The 20,879-nt window shown below is 41.0% G+C and overlaps 2 protein-coding genes across 2 annotated transcripts; both read right to left on the bottom strand.

Annotated features, from left to right (window-relative positions):
- Positions 1-6,876: 6,876 nt before the first annotated feature.
- LOC133791519 (uncharacterized) lies at positions 6,877-7,928 on the bottom strand. Its single transcript, XM_062229440.1, has 3 exons — positions 7,434-7,928; positions 7,326-7,369; positions 6,877-7,237 (listed from the first exon to the last, which is right to left on the bottom strand). The coding sequence occupies exons 1-3, from the start codon at positions 7,926-7,928 to the stop codon at positions 6,877-6,879; spliced, it is 900 nt and encodes a 299-aa protein (XP_062085424.1).
- A 9,021-nt stretch (positions 7,929-16,949) lies between these two features.
- Positions 16,950-18,675, bottom strand: LOC133789509 (putative F-box/LRR-repeat/kelch-repeat protein At1g11620). The gene is made up of 2 exons (XM_062227346.1): positions 18,518-18,675; positions 16,950-18,269 (listed from the first exon to the last, which is right to left on the bottom strand). The coding sequence occupies exon 2, from the start codon at positions 18,265-18,267 to the stop codon at positions 17,101-17,103; it is 1,167 nt and encodes a 388-aa protein (XP_062083330.1). The 5' UTR covers positions 18,268-18,269; positions 18,518-18,675; the 3' UTR covers positions 16,950-17,100.
- Positions 18,676-20,879: the final 2,204 nt, after the last annotated feature.

Raw genomic sequence — 20,879 nt, 5'->3', positions numbered from 1 at the left:
TCTTCTTGGGCAGGCTGAAGCGACAGATGATGCTTTTAACCACGAAGTCAAGCACCTTTTTAGACGTGATTGTTGCCAATGGCTCTGCCTCAGCCCACTTGGTAAAGTAGTCGATGGCTACCACGGCGTAACGGACCTCGCCCTTTCCAGTGGGCAGAGCGCCTACTAGGTCTATTCCCCAAACGGCAAACGGCCAAGGGGCCGAGATCATTTTCAGCTCGACTGGAGGAGCTTGGGAAACTGCAGCGAATCGCTGGCACTTGTCGCACTTCTTCACGTATGATATCGAGTCTTTGGACAGAGTCGACCAGTAATATCCTTGCCTGAGAACCTTTAAGGCCAGGATCTGCCCCCAGTGTGGTCTCCGCAGAATCCTTCGTGAACCTCCTGCAGGATGGCCTTTGCCTCACTTGGATGAACGCATCGAAGGAGAGGTAGGGAATGCCCACGTCGGTACAACACCCCATCGACCAGCGTATATCTTGGAGCTTGATACAAGATTCGGCGTGTGTCGTTACGCCCTTCCAGCAGCTTTCCCTCGACGAGATACTCAAGAATGGGGGTCACCCAAGTTGGCCTAGCGTCAATCATTTCGACCTCGACTCGTCCTTCTTCTATACTTGGTTGTTCCAAGAATTCTATCGGCACCAACCCCAAGGTCTCCGTCTCTCCCGAGGTGGCGAGCTTGGCAAGAGTATCTGCATTAGTGTTCTGCTCCCGAGGTATCTGTTCGATCGATCCTCGCTCAAATGCGGATAGCTCGACTTTTACCTTCGCCAGATAGGCGGCCATCTTGGGTCCCCGCACCTGATATTCGCTCAGGACCTGGTTTACCACGAGTTGGGAGTCACTGAAGCACTGGACGGAGCTCTCCTTTAACTCCCTGGCTATCCTCAGGCCGGCCAGCAAAGCTTCGTACTCCGCCTCGTTGTTGGAGGCCTTGAACCTGAACCTTAGCGCCGAGTGGAATCTATGCCCCTCGGGGGATATCAGAATGATTCCGGCCCCGGAGCCGTTCTCGTTGGATGAACCGTCTACAAAGATCTTCCACATCGATTGGGGCGAGGTGGGCTGAGATGAGCCCTCTGCTGGATTTTCCTGGAATCCCGTGCATTCTGCCACGAAATCGGCGAGGGCCTGACTTTTTATAGCAGTTCGTGGAGTGTAGAAAATCTCGAACTGGCTGAGTTCGACCGCCCATTTTAACAAACGTCCCAATGCTTCAGGTTTTTGCAAAACCTGCCTTAGAGGCTGATCGGTCATGACATGTACTGAGTGGGATTAGGCAGAATGCCAATTTTTCCATCAGTGGGTATCGTGACTCTGCCCCGAGAAGTCTCTTGCTGATGTAATACACTGGCTTCTGAACTTGGTCCTCTTCTCATACCAGTACGGCACTAGCCGCATCCTCAGTGACAGCTAGGTAGAGAAAAAGAGGCTCGCCTGCCTTGGGCTTGGATAATACGGGTGGTTCAGCCAGATGCGCCTTCAGGTCGAGGAATGCGCTTTCGCACTCTACTGTCCATTCAAACTTCTTGTTTCCTCGGAGCAAGTTGTAGAAGGGCAAACACTTATCGGTTGACTTGGAAATAAACCGGTTCAATGCGGCCACTCTCCCTGTTAGGCCTTGGACATCTTTCCGCGACCTGGGCGAAGGAAGCAGTGGCCTGATCTAGTCGGGGTTTGCCTCGATTCCTCGGGTATTGACTATGAACCCCAGGAATTTTCCTGACGCGACTCCAAAAGTGCATTTCTGGGGATTGAGCCTCATGTCGTATTCTCGTAGTATTTTAAAACATTCTTCCAGGTCGGAAACATGGTTGTCGGCAGTCTTTGACTTGACTAGCATGTCATCAACGTACACTTCCATGTTTTTTTCGATCTGGTCCGCGAACATTCTGTTTACCAATCTTTGGTAGGTGGCTCCGGCGTTCTTCAGACCGAAAGGCATGACCTTGTAGCAATAGACATTAGTCGGGGTCATGAAGCTGGTGTGTTCCTGGTCCGCCGGATTCATCGCGATCTGATTGTAGCCCGAGTACGCGTCCATAAAGGACATGAGCTCATGCCCCGCCATGGCATCCACCAGCTGATCGATCCTTGGTAATTGAAAAAAATCCTTGGGGCAGGCTCTATTCAGGTCGGAGAAGTCAATGCAGGTTCGCCACTTTCCGTTGGGCTTTGGAACTAGCACGGGGTTGGCGACCCAAATTGGAAATTTGGCTTCACGGATAAAGCCACATTTTTTGAGCCGGGCTACTTCTTCTTCTAGGGCTTCTGCTCGGGTTGTTCCTAAACGTCTTTGCTTCTGAGACTTGGCAGGAACGCTTTTGTCCAGATGGAGCGTGTGCATGATGACACTCGGGCTAATTCCCACCATGTCCTCGTGGGACCAGGAAAATACATCTAAGTTAGCCTGCAGAAACGTAATCAGCTTCGTCTTCCTCTTGCTACAAAGGTTTTTCCCGAGCTTGACCATCCGTGATGGATTTTTTGGATCAAGGTTCACCTCCTCGAGCTCCTCAATAGCCTGGAGCTCGGATCTGTCTTCGCCTACTCGGGGGTCAATGTCCTCACCCAAGGTCAATGTCCTCAGCAGCCGCCAAGGGTTCCTGGGATTCCTCTTCACTCAGAATGGCCATGGCCAGCTGTCCTGGTTTAGATTTTCCCTTCATGGAAATTCTGTAGCATTCCCTAGCAGCAAGCTGATCGCCCTGGATCGTGCAGATTCCCGTCGAGGTGGGGAACTTCATGGCGAAGTGTCGGATGGAGGTGACAGCCTCGAAAGCTATGAGCGTAGGTCGGCCCAAAATGGTGTTGTAAGCAGCGGAGCAGTCTATGACCACGAACTCGAGTAGTTTGGATACTGTTCGAGATTCTTCTCCTAGGGTGATCACCAGCTCGATCGTCCCTATCGCTGCTGATCCTTCTCCCGAAAAACCATACAGCATCATGGAGGTTTCCTTTAGATCGGCGACAGTCAGACCCATCTTCTCTAAGGTGGATCGGAATAGAAGGTTTACCGAACTCCCGTTGTCTATCAGTACCATTCTCACCCTCCGGTTGGCGAGCTGGACTGCTACAACCAGAGGATCATTGTGAGGGAACTGGACATGGTCTGCATCTTCCTCCGTAAAAATGATTGGTTGTCTTTCCAATCGCTGTTTTTTTGACTGACACTGCTCCGGGACGAACTCCACTCCGTTGTGAGCCTTTAGTTCATTCACGTATCTCTTCTGGGCGCCTCTGCTTGTGCCAGCCATGTGTGGACCTCCTGAGATGGTGGATATCTCTCTTCCGACCACGGGAGGAAGGACGTCCTGATCTACCCGGAACCCGGGCTGACTGGCTGGGACCTCTGGAGTAGGTCGACTCGCTGGGACCCTGTTCCGCGAGAATTGAGCCAAGGGACTGGCTCGGATGAGAGTCTCGATCTCATCTTTTAGGTGCCTGCAATCGTCGGTATTGTGGCCCACATCGTTATGAAAATGACAAAACTTGGAAGTGTCTCTCTTTCCTTTGTGGTGCTTCAATGGCTCCGGCCTCTTCCAAGGGACCCGAGTAGAGTTGGCCAAGAAGATACTCTCTCTGGACTGGGTGAGCTCGGTATATGTCGTGAAAACGGGCTTAAACTTATCTACGGACTTATTCTTCTTTTGGCCATGCTGACTGTTTTCGCCATTGCCCTTTCTCTTGCCTCAACCGGGCTGGTTGCTCTGCGCGACGTTCGAGGTCGTCGCCACAACCTCCACCCCTACTCTTGTAGCTGAGGGCTCGGCTTCTTCCAAGTTTATCCACTCTTGGGCCCTGTTAAGGAATTCGTTGACCGAGCTGACTCCTTTCCTCTGTATATCCTTCCATAGGTCTCCTACGACAAGGATTCCGGTTCTCATGGCCATGAGCTTAGAGCTATCATCCGCGTCTCTAGCTCGAGCAGCGACGTTTGCGAATCTGCTCAGGTAGGCCTTCAGAGTCTCACCGGGCTGCTATCTCACGTTGGCCAGGGAGTCGGCCTGAACACGGGCGACCTGAGAGGCTCGAAATGCCCTTTTGAAGTCGGCTGAGAAGGCATTCCAGGAGCTGATTGACTGTCTTTTACTTTGCTTGAACCACTGTCTGGCGGGTCCAGTCAACGTGGAGGGGAAGATCAAGCATCTCAGCTCCGGGCCAATGTTATGGGCCATCATTAGGGTGTTGAACATCCCTAAATGGTCCGAGGGGTCTCCGTCCCCGTTGAACTTTGACAGGTGAGGCATACGGAAACCAGACAGGTATGCTGTCGCTGCTATGTTGGGGGCGAAGAGTTCCATCTCGTCCCCTGAATCATATTCGTCTTTTTCTTTTTCTGATAGAAGTTTCCTCATCAGCTCCTCCATCTGGGTCAGGCGATTGAGGGTTTGGTCCTGATGTCCTTGGTTATTCCGGGGCTGTTCAACAGCTCCGGATCCATTATACACATTTGGTGGGTTATTGCCCCTTCTATCTCGAGATAGGTTATTTGGGACATTCCCCCCGTTGCGTATTTCAGACAGGACCCCCCCTGAACGAGCCTGGCCACCAATTCCAGCTCGGTCTTCTCTGTGAGAGTTGAGGCGATCTCACAGATCACCTCCCTGGGTGCTCTGGTGACTTTGCGCCGAACTTAACCGCTGACGCAGGTCTCCCCCAGAGAGATCACTCCGGCGACTGCCGGTCCAGTGGCTCCTGCTGGATAGGCTTGGAGTCCGCCTTTGGTGGTGACGACCTGAGTTTTCCCCTGGCGCCCTGCTACGCCGGGAAGGTCCAGTAGACGGTGGGTTTCTCCTACTACTCCCATAGGCTGGGACGTCCCGGATGGGCCGAGGAGGAGACGGATATCTAATCGAAGATGGAGGATGCCTGACTGGAGAGGTGAACCTAGTTTCGTTTGGACGGATCAAGTTTGGTGAGGGCCTTTCGGCCCTACCAACCTGTTGGTCCTACGCCGGGCGATCAGGACAAGGCGCAAGACGGTCGTCGGGGACGGGCTGACGCCGCGAGCCCCCCCCGGATCTCCTTCGAGAACTTCCTCGAGTTCCCCTGGGCGTTCTCGAGGATGGCTGAGAGCTAGGAGTCGACGTCCTGACCGAACGGCTGTACTGCGGTCGTCCGGTCCTAGGCACTTCCTCGAAGTTTTCCTCTCGATGGCGTGACGAAGGGGTGGAATTGGCTGCCGGAAACCTATCCGAACGGTTACGCCTGGACCGGTTATCCCGGCGAGACTTAGGAGCCTCGCCTTGCCTCTCTCCGACGTTAACGCCGGTTGTGAGAGGGGGTAATCGGGCCAAGATATCCTTGATTTGCTGGCTGGCCGTTGCTAACTGGCCCCTCAGTTGAGCATTCTCCATCTCCACCGCAGTATAATAACACGGGTTCGGATTAGGCGGCCGAGGCGCCGAACTACCAGTATCGTCTTGGCCCGCCGGCTATTTTCCTGGCCGCTGCTGGACTTCAGGAACTTGTTCATCAGGGATGGTGGTATGATGAGCCTTCTGCCCATCATGTTGTTCTGTCTCGTTACCATGCCTGGACCGAGTAGTCACCATAGTTGGATGTTTGCAGCAGCACTAATCGAAAAAGCTCTCAATGAAAGCACCAAATTGTTGACGCGGTTCTTCGCCAACAGGTAATTAAGAGAATGAGAGAAAATGATTAGTGCTAAATGTGAACCGAAATAGATATATGATCTTAGAGGACGAAAGAGGTGACTCAAGACACGGTTTTTAAGTGGTTCGAAGGTTAAAGTCCTTCTACTCCACTAGTCAGTATTATTGATATGTACTGCATATCTCGTTACAAAGTATTTCTTACAAGAGATTATTTTTCCAACCCCTATCAACTTCCAGGGTCTCCATATTTATAGGAGAAGGCACCTGGAAGTTGGTAGGGAGGTCATCCCGTGACCTTCTTGCTTGTCGTATCAATTCTGTGACATTCATGATTAATTCCTAAACCTGACACATAAGTGTGGTCAAATCAATAGGTAAGGAAGTAATGGGCCGCACGGCCCAACCCCACCGTGGGTTTCTGAACACGCACGTTCTTGCTGCGTGTCCGAGAAGTCAGGGGGATATCAGACACGTGATGCCTGATATATGCACGTTTACCTTGCGTGTGTTTACTTCTCAAGGGGTCACACCCCCATATCCAGCTCGTACCGCGAGCTGCATGCTGGACTCGACCTTCGGCCTTCAGGGGACCTGCTCCAGTCTTGGACAATAGAGGGGAGCCCTTTGGGCTTCCTCTAGCTAACGACAGAAGGTCCGGTCTTAGGGGAGTTCATGAGATAACTACAATTAGTCAGCAGCTCGACTTGCTAACCAGCCCGTAGGAAAACCAGGGCGTACAAGTATATTTGTATCATTTTGTTATAGAGTTGTATTTTCTATTACTCTCTTCTTCTACATCCTTCTACATTTACTTGTAATTTTTGTTATTGAGTTGTATTCTTATTTAATTAATCACATTGTCATTTGTATTATTTTTTTTAGAGTTGTAAGAGTCTTACATTTTTATTGAGGCAATTTATATATCTCTAACACTGCTGCCCAATCTGAGCTTTTGCTACTGATGTGTGCATGGTTCTATTTCAATATGAGATGCCCCAATGTGGCAACCAAGCTATTTCTCTAAGTTATTATAGTAAAACTCTTGTTCCATGTACAAATAAAAGCAAAATAAATTTTAAACATAAAGAAATAACATAATTTTGTTAGTCAAAACAACATTAATGAAATATAAATGTAAAAATTAAACTAAACTAAACTATACCTAAATTCCATCAGATTCTGATTTGTGTCTTTGTCCGTTGGATTAGTTTCTTTCCTTTTGAGAGAAACCAAAGTCTTCACATAGAAGTCAGCTAGTTGTTACTTGAACCTCAGAAAGGGGAAGACTTGTAAATTTTTGCGTGTTGAGGTTGTATGACATTAACTTTCTATCAATATTTTCCATGAGAAGCTCATCCCTCTTCCAAAAGATTAGCGGGGAGTAAAAGTGTACAAATGGCCCAATCGTTAGATGTTTGGTCCAAGAAGAAGATTTACCACCATTATAGTCATGCATCACCCACATTTCAATAGAACAAGGACGCCACTCTAGCACAAGCAAGGCAACTGATTCATTCCACACTGCGAGGCTCTTTTCAATCCACTTATACGCCGCATCAATCCATTTTCCATAGTCTGGTACCAGTAGTGGCATGGTGTGAAACTCCTCACTAGACATGTCAAAAGAAAGTATTATTTCAGAACTAGATGATAACACCACCAACCAATAAAAAACTCCTTTGCAGAACACTCCTCTACCTTGGCGAAAAACTACATCTATCAAGTTTCACATCAATTTTAATCTGATCCAAGAATTAGAAGCCATGCTATACACCACAGCTAAGCTGTCGAAAGTAAAGACATTACCCAAATTCTATTCAAGTCGTATCCAAATCCCTCTCCATGAAGGCAATTAAGTGAGTTAATGAAGAAGTCAGGAGGACCGAGGCATGTTCTAGGAAGAATCCTGGCTTCTCCGGTTGTAGGATTTGTTAGAACAGTTCGGCCGTTAAACATGGAGCTCTGTGCTAGACAAATGATGCCATTGCAATAATAGGTACGAGAGAAATTCATATTCTCTTCGTGTTGAATAATGGGATGCTGTAAAGCTTCAGCAACACAATGAATGTGCTCATTGCTGCCTCTACGATAATCATCCTCAGATATAGTGACCAAAGATCGTAGTGACATATGCCATGGTAAATCATGGCTGACCCAACTCAAAAGTAGTGATGTAGAAGACAAGACTGTATTGTTTTTATGGTGGATTAAGTGGTCGTTTGTAAAAGATAGACTAGAGATAAGAGCATGCCAAGATTTAGAAACACATTTGAATCGCATTAGAGACTTTAGGGGCGACATTAGTAGTATGTATCTCATGATATCTTCTGGTAGTATATCAGATAACACCGCCATTCCCATGTAGCTTTCTTCTTCTCAGTCAAAACGCTCAAAATAAAGCCTGCTCCAACAAATTTCACAAATCAAACAGTGATGGGCAGTATTATAAATGGATGGAATATGAAAAATAAAAAATTTATATTTACTCAAATGTAATATGGTTTATGTTCCTAGCGGACTTTAGTTTTTTATAATAAAAATTGAAAAAAAATATTCTGAACATTCATATTCCAATTTCAATAGAAACAATTTAGGTATATTTATTGATGGAAGTAATAGGAGGAGATGAAAATAAATAAATAAATAAATATTAGATTTTTCCAATGTTATTAAGATCATCATAATTGAAAGGTGGTGAGTGAGTACCTGACCTTTTCTCCGTGAGAAGCCGAGTACTATTTTCAACGCTACTGATATAAAAAAAATCCCATATTTGTTAGTTATATGATTTTTTGCATTAATCGAATTTCAATCATCAAGGATTTTCATAAAAGTTGAAATATTTTATTTAAAAAAAATTTTGGAGTATAATTTGAATTTAAGTTTTGAAAACAAATAAATAATCAATCATTTTTATTTGAATTTTAAATTTAAAAGATATATACAATTGTTCATATCTTTTATAAGAATACTTTTATCTTATTGAACGAAAAAGATTAATTCGCAAATGGATAAGAAAAATACGTTATCCTTAACAATAAAAAGCCAATATTCTCATTTAATTTTCAAAAATACAAATCAAGATTTCTAATATATCAAGGGTTATTTGTATGGTTGTTTCTTTAAGTGTTCACAAATTGGAAAAAAGGTCTTTGTTTATTTTAGTAATCAAGTTTTGAATTTAATTTGCTTTGAAATTAACAATTATAACATTTTTAAAGAAATATTTACTAATTTATTTCAAAAAAAATTTTTACTAATGAGTGGCAAATTCAAGTTTAGGAGTTTTGAGAGATGAATAGAAGTGGAAAGAATTCAAAAATTTCTATTGTGACCGACCACGTAAATATTATCGTGTTCTTCTATACTTGAGGTCTACTATCATATATTAATCTTATTATAAATATATGTGTATATTAATTATATAATTACAGGAAAATTATATAGTACCAATGTTAGGGATATCTCTATTTTTGATAGTTAGATAAATTATAATTTATTTTTTTATATTATCGTGTATATTATAATTATAGTATGTATCATAAATTTTTTAAATTAATTTAAATACTTTAAAATATCAAATATAAGTGTTCAAAATATTTAGTTGCATGCTTATAAAAAATAAAATATAATTGATTGTTTGGACATCATAAATTAATCAGAATTTCCTAAAAACTAGTATAACATATACAATTATAATTTTTTCCAAACTAAATTGTTACTCCTACTGTATAATGATTTTCCCTATAATTATATATCACACATTCTTGTTAAGTATTCGAAACTCAAAGCATTCAAAATTCACTACTATAAAACTATTCTACATTTTATATTTATTTCCTAAAAATTAATAGCTATTTTGTTAATCCCAATACATTCAAATAACAAATATGCTATAAACTCGCATTAAAAAAAAGCTATAAATTCAATTTTAAATCCAATAAAATAGATATAGTTTAGGATAAAATTATATCAAATTATCCCTATTAGAATGAAAGATTTGAATGCAGAGTAAATGAAGAATAAGGAATATTCAGCCAGCTATTGGCAGCCAGTACACTGCGAAACCGTTCCACATTTTCAGCTGTTACCACTCCACAATCAGAGCAATACCAATCGTACCACAGTGGTCCCAAAGGAAATAATTTTCGGTTATGACTCAGCCAATAGGATTACTGTTTTACATTCCTTTTGTGTATATATATACTCAAGGCAAGTCCTTATTACTGTAATAAATGTTGAGTAATATACAGAAAATACAATACAGTCAATTACCATTTTCTGCCTTTTTACATTTATCAATTTGGTATCAGAGACAGGCTCGGATCCTACCATAAATGGCCTCTCAAATCGGTGACAACACCTCTTCTGCCACTAATCAATACAATGCCCCTGAGACTCCTCTCACAGCCACCGTTCTTCCTCCATCCCCAAATGTTCCATCACCTTTTCAAATCTTGCTCCTCTGACTATCAAGCTCGACAGAGCCAACTATACATACTGGAAGTCTCAGGTCCTTCCAGCCTTGCGTGCACATGATCTAGAGGGCTACATTCTTGGCACCAAAATATGCCCTCATCATTTTGTGGATAATACCATCGGCGGCACCTTTCCTGGTGAAACTCGTCAAGTCAATCTTGGTTTTGCTCTATGGAGAAGAACAGATCAGGCCATACTCAGTTGGTTGCTCAACTCAATTTCTGAGTCCATGTTTGGACATGTTGTTTGATGCCATACGTTTGCTGAACTATGGAATACCCTGGAGCTGCTGTTTACAACAAGCTCAAAGGCTCGCATCTTGCAACTGCGATTTCAGCTTCAGTCACTCAAAAAAGGGAAGTTTGTCTATACATGATTATATGTTGAAAATGAAAAGTATGGCTGAAGGATTATCTGCAGCAGGTCAAATAATATCTGATGATGACTTGATCCTATACATTTTAGGAGGCTTAGGTCATGAATATGAATCTGTTGTTATCAACTTTACCTCACGACATGACCAAGTCACTTTGCAGGAGGTGCAATGCATGCTTCAAAGCCATGAAATGCGCCTTGAACAGGAGAACACTCTCACCTCGGGTGACTTCTCAATGTCGGCTGCCAATCTTGCTACTCAGATGTGCAGAAATCTAAATATTGGGAGTTCCAATGACTAAATACAGGTGCACGACAGAGGTACCAACTATCATGGTCGTGGTCGAGGCAGAGGAAGAAGGTTCAACACCAACAATCAGCCAATCTATCAACTGTGCAATCGAACTGTTCATCTTGCCTCCAAATGTTACCATCGGTTTGACATAAACTTTTTGACACCTACCTCTTCCTTCAACACCAACACCAATCAGAATACCAATCAAGCCATTGCAACTGAACATCAAGCATTCGTCTCTTCTACAGGCAGCAACAACAGTGACCATGCTTGGTACATCGATAGTGGGGCTACAAATCATGTGACTGCAAATGCCTCCAACCTGCAGCAAAAATCAAAACCGAAAGGTACCTCTCATCTACTCATTGGCAACGACTTTCCTCTATCTGTCACTCATATTGGCTCAAGCAAATAACAAATGCAAACTCTACTACTTCTATGCTACTAAAGAACATTCTCTGTGTACCACAAATCACCAAAAACTTGCTGTCTATTTCACAGTTAACTAGAGATAATTCTGTATTTGTTGAATTTTATGCTAATCATTGTCATGTGAAGGATCTAACTACGAAGAAGGAGCTGCTTCGAGGAGTGCTTAGCAATGGGTTGTACCAGTTGCAACTTGATTCATCATCATCATTTTCAGTTTCAAATTCTAGCTGTTTTCTTTCCTCTAAGTGCATCACTGCTGCCAGTCATATTGAGTCCATGTCCAGTCCAGTCCAATCGAGTCTGTCTTTAAATTCCAGTCCAGCTTTATCTTTGTTTGCTGAATCTGCTTTCAATTCTGATGTTAATGTATGGCATATGCGTCTTGGCCATCCTAATATTAATGTAATGAAACACATGCTTTTAAATGAAAAAGTTTCTTTCAAACATAAACCAACTTTCTACAATGCTTGTCATATAGGTAAATCCAAACATAAAAGTTACAGCACCTCTCATACAGTCACACAATCTCCTCTTGAATTGATACACTCTGATGTATGGGGTCCCTCCCCAATACTGTCAAAAGAAGGCTATAGATGTTATATTATTTTATAATATAATGTAAAATTATATTATATTATAATATAATGTTTTAGATTAAATAAATGTGACAAAGTGTGTCACATATTGTAACATATAATAGAGAGTTACAATATTTAGATATATAAGATATATCCAACTAATGTAACATATTTGGTGTTATAAATTTGTAACTTCCAAATATTACCCTTTATTGTGTAAATTGTTGTTACACAATATTGAGATGAATTTCATAAAGCCATATGTGATATGGCTGTTAGAGATATGATTTTAACCCCAATAATGTGTTTTGGGGGTTACAAAATCATTTGGGAGGGTTTGGAACCGTTTGGAAAAACAACACAATTTTTGTGCTGAATTTGGTCAGTGGCCGCGGCCACAGGCCAAAAACTGACCAAATTTTCAGTTTTTTCAATCTTTGTTGAACGGCTCAAAAAACCCAAATAACTCCCAAATCTCTTTTTTAATTCCATATTAATCCAATTAAACATTGGTAACAGCCATGGGGGTTGGTGGAATTTGAAATTCAAAGGGTGTCTCTAAACTCTATAAATAGGAAACTATAGCTCACTTGTAAGACACAACTTTTCTATCCACTAGAGCACTTGGCTAGAAACACTTTGAGACTTGATAATTCCAGAAAGCTTTTCCAATATCTGAGAGAGATCCCTTAGTGCTTGAGTTAGGGGGAAATAAGCTTTTGGACAAAGGTTTTAAACCTTGTTCAAGTTGGTGATCCCCAATCCTCTTCACTTAGGTTGTGTAAGTGAGAATTTGGTTGTGTTTCTGTTCTTCTTTTTATTCTATTGCTTTTCTTCTTATTCTCTTGTTCTATTTACTTGTATATTTTGTTTAAGAGTTGTAATCTTTTCATTTGGTCTAAACACTTTATTTTACTTGTAATCTTTTGCTTAGAGTTGTATTCTCACTATTCTCCTCTTCATCATCATCTTCTTCCTTTCTTTAGTTTATTTGTATTTTCAGTTATAGAGTTGTAACTTTATTTAATCAATCTATATTTACTTGTAATATTATTGCATAGAGTTGTAATATTATAATCATTTCCATTGAGGCAAAACAATTTTATCCTAACAATAGATACTATGTACATTTCATAGATGATTACAGTAACTTTACATGGATTTTTTCCTTAAAACTCAAATCAGATGTCAAAAATACTTTTGTCCAATTCCAACAATTTGTTGAAAGAAAGTTTGATACCAAAATCAAAACATTGCAATCAGATTGGGGAGGCGAATATAGGAGCTCAGATGCTTTTCTTAAAAATCTGGGCATTCATTTTAGACATCCCTGCCCTCACACTCACCCTCAAAATGGCAAATCAGAAAGGAAACATAGACATATCATTGAAATGGGACTCACTCTTCTTGTCCAAGCATCCATACCTCTAAAATTCTGGTGGGATGCGTTTAGTACTACCACCTTTCTCATAAATCATCTTTTCACACCTATATTATCTCATAAGTCTCCAATTGAACAATTATTTCAAGTCACTCCAAATTTGAAATTTTTAAAAGTTTTCGGCTGTGCCTGCTTTCCTCATCTCCGTCCATACAACAATCATAAACTTGATTTCAGGTCTGTCAAATGTGTCTTTCTAGGCTATAGTCTCAATCACAAAGGCTATAAATGTTTACACCCAAGGGGTAGGGTCTATATTGCACATAGTGTATCCTTCAATGAACTTGAATTTCCCATTCTCTTCTGGTTTTGGTTCCAATGCGTCCCATGTCTCAAATCCACAATCGTCTTCATTTCAATACAGTCACTGGCTTCCTTTTGTCTCTACTTATGGTGATGATGATGAATCAACCACTGCAGCTGATGCATCTACTTGTTGCCCACACCTCGACGCATCTCCTCTCATGTCACCTTCGTATTCAGCTCCTTCCCGTGATCAGCATGAAAGTCCGAATACAGTAAGCCCCTTCCCAGAAATACCACTTGTTGTTCCCCTTCCACCCGTCCCTCCCTTACCCTCTCTTGCTCTACCAAATTCATCCTCTCACCCTATGCAAACACGCTCCAAATCTGGCATCTACAAGCCCAAAACATTCCTAGCTTCCTTACTAAAAGACTCCTCACTTCCTGCACTAAATTTCTCCCTTCCTGCCACTGTCAATGAAGCACTCTCTCATCCTAATTGGAAAGCTACAATGGATGATGAAATTCACGCCCTCCTGCGCAATCAAACTTGGCACTTAGTTCCTCGACAGCCCCATATGCACATTGTTGACCATAAATGGATTTTTCATCTCAAATTCAACTCTGATGGGTCTGTGCAGCGCCATAAAGCGCGTCTCATTGCCAAGGGATTCCAGCAGCAGCCCGGCATTGACTTCTTCGAAACCTTCAATCCCGTTGTCAAGCCAACCACCATCCGAGTCATTTTATCTCTTGCTGTCACATATGATTGGGATGTCCAACAAATTGACATTAACAATGCATTTCTCAATGGAACTCTTGATGAAGAAGTCTTTATGTCTTAGCCTGCTGGTTACGTTAATCCTGCTTTTCCAGATGTCGTTTGCAAGCTGAACCGTGCCTTATACGGCCTAAAACAGGCTCCTCGCGCCTGGTTCGATCGCCTACGCACATCTCTGCTTGACCTTGGTTTCAAACACTCTGTATCTAACACTTCACTATTTTACTACATCAATGGTGATGCTCTTCTATATGTCTTGGTATACGTTGATGACATCCTCCTCATGGGCAACAATTCTCAGCAAGTTCTTCATATTATCTCTCAGCTCCAACAACTATTTGCGCTCAAAAAGCTTGGCTCCGTTACATACTGCCTCGGTTTTGAGACAGCTAGGGGGCATGATGGCATTCATCTGTCACAAACCAAGTACTCCCTTGATCTTCTTAAACGCACCAATATGCTTGGAGCACAGCCTTGTCCCACGCCAATGACTCAAAGCAACAAACTTTGCCTTAATGACAGTGATCCATTTGATGATATAACCCAATACAGAAGCACAATTGGTGCCTTATAATACTTGACACTCAGCCGGCCTGATATTGCCTATGCAGTCAATAAATTAAATCAATTCTTACAAGCACCAACCCAAAATCATTGGATGGCCTGCAAACAGATACTAAGATACATAGCTGGAACTGTAAGCGAAGGAATCATGTTCACCAAGGCCAGCAATCCGACAATCGAAAGCTTCTGCGACTCAAACTCGGCAAGCTCTCTAGATGACAGAAAATCTACAACCGACTTTTGTGTATACTTTGGAGGTAACTTAGTCAACTGGAGCTCGAGAAAACCAAAAGCAGTGGCACGATCAAGCACCGAAGCTGAGTACAGAGCATTGGCTCAAGCTTGCTCAGATGTAATTTGGCTGCAATCTTTATTCAAAGAGATAGGAGTAAAGCATAACAGCCCTGCCATCATCTAGTGTGACAATTCAGGGGCTAGATAATTGGCATCAAATCCGGTATTTCATGCAAGAACGAAGCACATAGAAATTGAAGTTCATTTCATCCGCGACAAAGTACTGAGCAAGGAAATTGAAGTGAGATATATCCCAATTGAAGAACAAGTAGTCGACATACTCACCAAATCACTGCCGATCCAAACCTTTCACTATCTCAAGCACAATCTGACTGTTGCACCATCACCACAGTACAGCTTGAGGGGGCCTGTTAGAATGAAAGATTTGAATGCAGAGTAAATGAAGAATAAGGAATATTCTACCAGCTATTGGCAGCCAGTACACTGCAAAACCATTCCACATTTTCAGCTGTTACCACTCCACAATCAGAGCAATACCAATCGTACCACAGTGGTTCCAAAGGGAATAATTTTTGGTTATGACTCAACCAATAGGATTACTGTTTTACATTCCTTTTGTGTATATATATACTCAAGGCAAGTCCTTATTACTGTAATAAATGTTGAGCAATATACAGAAAATACACAATTACCATATTCTACCTTTTTACATTTATCAATTATCCCATAAAAATAATTTTTTTAAAATATAATTAAGAATGCTAGAAAAAATAACAAATTACACTCAAGTTTCTTAGAGAGTAATAATATGCCCATCAAAATTATACACCAAAACATTATACCAACTGACGTTTAACCAATCAAATTTATTTCAGATGTACATATATCATTATTCATTGTTCATAATAGGGTATACACAACAACAACATAACTCCAAAAATTCAAAACAGTTCACAATCTTTACTTTCGAGTAGATTTGGCTTTAGTTTAAATATATCAATAACATCAAATTATAAACGATATAATCATAACAATATTGCCAAAACATAATCATAAAAACTAAAGTGCATCTGAATCTGATATGTTCCCTTGGCAGTTGGATTAGTATATTTTCTTAAGAGAAGCCAAACTATTTGACACAGATATCAACTAGACAAGTTTTGACATTAATTAACAAGAGGAAGAGGAAGGTTTCTAAATTTCTGGGTGCAGAGATTGTAAGACACTACCTTACTATTACTATTACTATTACTATTACTTATTGCGAGAAGCTCATCTCTCTTCCAAAACATTAGTGGGCTGTACAAGCCTTCAAGGGATCCAATCTTTAGATGTTGGGTCCAAAAGCATTGATCACCGCCATCACCATTGTAGCCATTCATCACCCACATTTCAATGGAATAATAAAAGTTATGCTGATTATTCTATTTTAAAATTTTTTACTAATTCAAATAAAATTTTATTATAATTTTATTAGGATTAACTGCTGTTCTAATTAAGGATTTAAGTGTAACTAATTAATATGATAAGTAACTTTGCTATAAATTTTTCATTAGTTAGTGGCAATGTGCTGTGCACCAAACCATAACGAAAGAATTTTGCTGTAAAAAAAATTTGAGATGTAAGTGCAACTGTGATCTCCAGCAAAGAGTCAAAGACAAACAAGTTTAATTCAAAACAGTATATCCCATAATATGCTTTTATTTTACGACTGTTGTAGTCGTGTTTCTCATATATTGTCATTCGAGTGGCGTCGTCATTTATAAAAAAAAAAGGTAATTATTGTTTATAAATTGTAGAAGTCCCACTGAAATTGACATAATATACATGTATATATAGTTGATATTATATACAATGAATGTCTCAATCTCAGCAAGCCTTAAAAATTAGTCACCAATTATTATTGATTTTTGTAATTGAGTTATAAGTTACAATCATCATTTGACACCAAACCAAACACAAAGAACTAATATATATGCCCTTACATTACATTGGAACAAGTCTCCAACAACTTTGAAACTGATCGAACTTCAACTCCTTCTAATAGAAATCAGACTTTTTACATAGAAACAATACCAATCATACCATCTGATTCTATCTAAATTACAATCAACATCTTTCAAATTTTGGGTACGAATGTTGCAAGACATCAACTGTACATGCCCATCTTTTCTGGCTTCAACTAGAATCTCATCATTCTTCCACAATGAAAGCACATCCTTAACATTTTCCAGTGGTCCAACATAGAAATATTCTGTCCAACAACGAGCATCTTTAACACCGACACAGGCTTCATCCATCACGAAGAAATGATACTCATGAGAGTTATCCCCTTCAGATGTCAAATACATCACAACTGAATCATTCATCACTGAAAGGTGGCACTGATAATAATGGAGTGTCATATCTTCAAAATTTATGAGCTCTGGCAAAAAGATGAGATGGAATTCCTCATTACTCAGGTTCAAACTGAGGATTATTTCAAATTCATATGTTTCTGGATTACACACAATCCAGTAACAAACTCCTCTCCAACATAAATCATTGAATAGATGAGCAAACACTATAAGTTCCTTTATTTGCTGAGACATGTTGATCTCTCTCCAAGAATTGGAATCCATTGAGTATATCTCAACTTTGCAATCATTCTGGCACCAAATGGCAACACACTTGTAATCGTTGTTTTCAGAATCAAACCCAAATCCCATAACGGAAGGAGGCCCTTCTATTATAGCACTTTCTGGTTCTGGGAGAACCATGGATTCTTTCAAAGAGGGATTACATAACACCATCGTCCCAAGATTCTTTACCAGCAAAATGAGCCCATCACAGTGATAAATCTCCTCCCAAGGATCCATACTCTCATACATTTCATTTTTAATAAGCGGTATACATATAGGTGTTGTGACAGCTTTAAAATGGTCGTTCTTACCATAATCATAGAGTATGGTCAACAATGGGAATGCTATAAAGCGACGGTCGACATGGGCGTAAGGCGTTCTAAAAAGTAAGGATGCGGAAGACTGGTTTTTGGCAGTGACGAGGTGGTTGGCTACAAATGCTGGGTGGTTGATTAAAGCTGAGATAAGGGAATAGCAAAACTTGTTTACCAATTTCAGCTGTAGCAGAGAATCGGCAGGTACAAACACCATGATGTTCTCAACTATCTCCTTTGGAAAATCACAGAAGCTCGCCATTTCTGCCATGATCAGCTAGTTACGCTTTCTGTCAAAGCTATTTACTTAAACATAAAAAAGGAGTAATTCCTAGGAGTGAATATACTAAACACTCAAGAACCCAAAATCCAAGTAATGTCATAGAATAACTCAAGAAACTGAAAGAAATACAAAACTTCACATCCAAATTATCTTTTGTGTTAAAAATGATAATAAAAACAAAAGTAAAAAAAATTATAAATGATAATAAAAGGCAGAAGTAGAAGCTGACCTTGACCAGTACAAAGAGTTGAATTGGGGGTCTCTGTAAAATTTTCTTGCGAGGAAGCTCTTCCTTTTCAACCTGGTATGATCAGTAACAGTGCAGATATTCACTTGAGCAAAAAAAAAAAGTGCTGAGATTCGTATGAAATTGGGGTCAGTGTCAGTGATGAAATGACTGAAAGAGCGTGTTGTCAAGACCTTTTAGGTTGGGCCCAGAGAAATTAACATATGGGCTGGGCTCTCAACTGAGGTTTCTTTCCGTTTTGCAAAAATACCAAGTTTGTGTTTATGTTAAGAATATGTTTCCATTTCAAATTTTTAGCAAAAGTATAATTAGTATATCTGCGGACACATGTAGTGTTACACATCATTACTCCAAAACTAGATATACTCGTATTTAAAAAAATATATGTCTATTAAAAAAGGTTATATTTGTAGATATATATCAAATGTAAAAAAATGGAATGTTACTTAAATTAAAGGGCAAAAAAGAGGTCTGCTATATTTTCTCAAATGCCATGTGTTATCCCCAAAATTTGAAAATGATGACGTGACAATAGAAGTGACAAATGGCAAGGAATGGCTGGGTAATCTGGCTTAGAAGTGATCCGGTAGACCGGTGAAGATTTTTTACTAACCAGTCAAGTGTCATGACCGACCAGTCAGGTGCTTGTCCGACCAATCATGTGCTTGTCCGACCAGTCAGGTGATTGTCCGACCAGTCAGGTGTTTGTCCGACCAGACATGTGTTTGGCCGACCGGAGAAGTGTTTTGGCCCTCCAGTTTTCCTTTTGGGTGCGATGTGGACCAACTAAAAAAATCACTGCTACGCAAGAGATCCCAGTAACGACTTCAGCTAGAATCGTTCATACGTGCGCGGGAATCTCTCATATTATCCCAAAAAATCGCACATTATTGTATTTTAGAAGTTATTATTACTTAAAATATTGAAAGAATAACAGAAAGATCCCGATTATGAGGGACTGCGTTTGTACGATCCTGGGCTTATAAATACAAAGCTCATGGCATCAGAGAGAGGGTTCAGATTCTAATTTTCTCAAGAGAGTATTTGTAACTTGAGAAAAATATTATATTCTTTTCATCTGCATGGAAGAAACTCAGTTGACTCAGGTTCATCTGATCTTGAGTGTAGATTCATAATCATAACTCTAAGTGGACTAGGGTATTACCAACACATTGGGGCTGAACCACTATAAAAATGGTCTGTGTCGTATTTTTCTCTTGAAGGTTTATTGTCGTTTTGACGTCTACACGTCGTTGGCCAAAAACGCGATCACCATTTTGGTGCTTTCATTGAGAGCCTGAAGAGAAGAAACACACGACTATCATATCGAAATGGTGCCCAAGAATACCAATGTGGCATCCAAAAAGTCAGGCACGTCAAAAGAGCCTGCTAGATCAGAAGATCCTGGACCGCAGAACCCAGAGACTGAGCCCAAGGTGTTTCTCGAGGAGACCACACTACAACATTTTTTACCAAATATTACGGCAAAATATTACATAACTTTAGAAGTGCTATTAATACATGCCAAAAAAAATACACGGACACATTATCGGCGCCAAATGAAAAGTAACAGGCGCCAAATGAAATTTTACTTCACAAATAAAAAAGCAAAATAAAAAATGAAGGGTTTTCTCTATTCTCTCCATTCTCTCGTTCTCTCGTCTGAATCCCTAATCTCTAATCTCTCTCAATCTCTTCCCTCTCTCCCTATTCTCTCGTTCTCTTGTTCTCTATTCTCTGAATCCCTAATCTCTCTCAATCTCTTCCCTCTCTCCCTTAGGCTGAGACCCTTCATCTTTGAGCTTCCAACCCATTCCCCTTCATCTTGTTCTGTCCGAATAGTTGAGCCCAAACGTCATTCATCGCTGATTTTAATGGTAAGGTGACGGCGACGAGGTGTATGCCGTCGGGTCGAGGTAGATATGGCGTCTCAGAATTGGATTTCGGGACGAGAAGGTTTGTTTATGGAGGCGGAGATTCAAATTGGAGGGGTTGTAGGATTACGGTGAGTTCTTCGAATAGGGATGCCAATGGCAGAGGAAGAAGTCGGAGCTCGAGTTCGAGTAACAAGTCTAGCTCGTTTCTTTCTCAGAGCCAAACTTATGCTCTGTTGAAGCACCAAATGGAAGTGGCAGCAAAATCTAAGGTCAGGGTTCGGGGTATTCTCCACTCTTTCTATTAGGATTTTATCGGATGCCAATCAGAGAGTTATGTATTTATATGTTTTGGAAGTTATAAGACTATGAAGAGGCTGGGAGGATTCGCGACTTGTTGAAGTTATTCGAAGAAGAGGAGCCGGTTTTGTGACTGAGAGAGTTATGTATCGGAGCACGGAGAAAAGGCT

Source organism: Humulus lupulus, chromosome 7 (assembly GCF_963169125.1).
Source record: "Humulus lupulus chromosome 7, drHumLupu1.1, whole genome shotgun sequence".
Lineage (NCBI taxonomy): Eukaryota > Viridiplantae > Streptophyta > Magnoliopsida > Rosales > Cannabaceae > Humulus > Humulus lupulus.
This window is presented reverse-complemented; position numbering and strand designations above follow the sequence as displayed.

Coding starts and splice junctions, on each gene's coding strand:
- LOC133791519 (XM_062229440.1), bottom strand. CDS start 7,928: ATGTCGCCCCTAAAGTCTCTAATGCGATTCAAATGTGTTTCTAAATCT. Junction 7,370..7,433: donor ACGACTTGAATAGAATTTGG/GTAATGTCTTTA, acceptor TTCTTGGATCAG/ATTAAAATTGATGTGAAACT. Junction 7,238..7,325: donor AGATGTAGTTTTTCGCCAAG/GTAGAGGAGTGT, acceptor TGACATGTCTAG/TGAGGAGTTTCACACCATGC.
- LOC133789509 (XM_062227346.1), bottom strand. CDS start 18,267: ATGGCGAGCTTCTGTGATTTTCCAAAGGAGATAGTTGAGAACATCATG.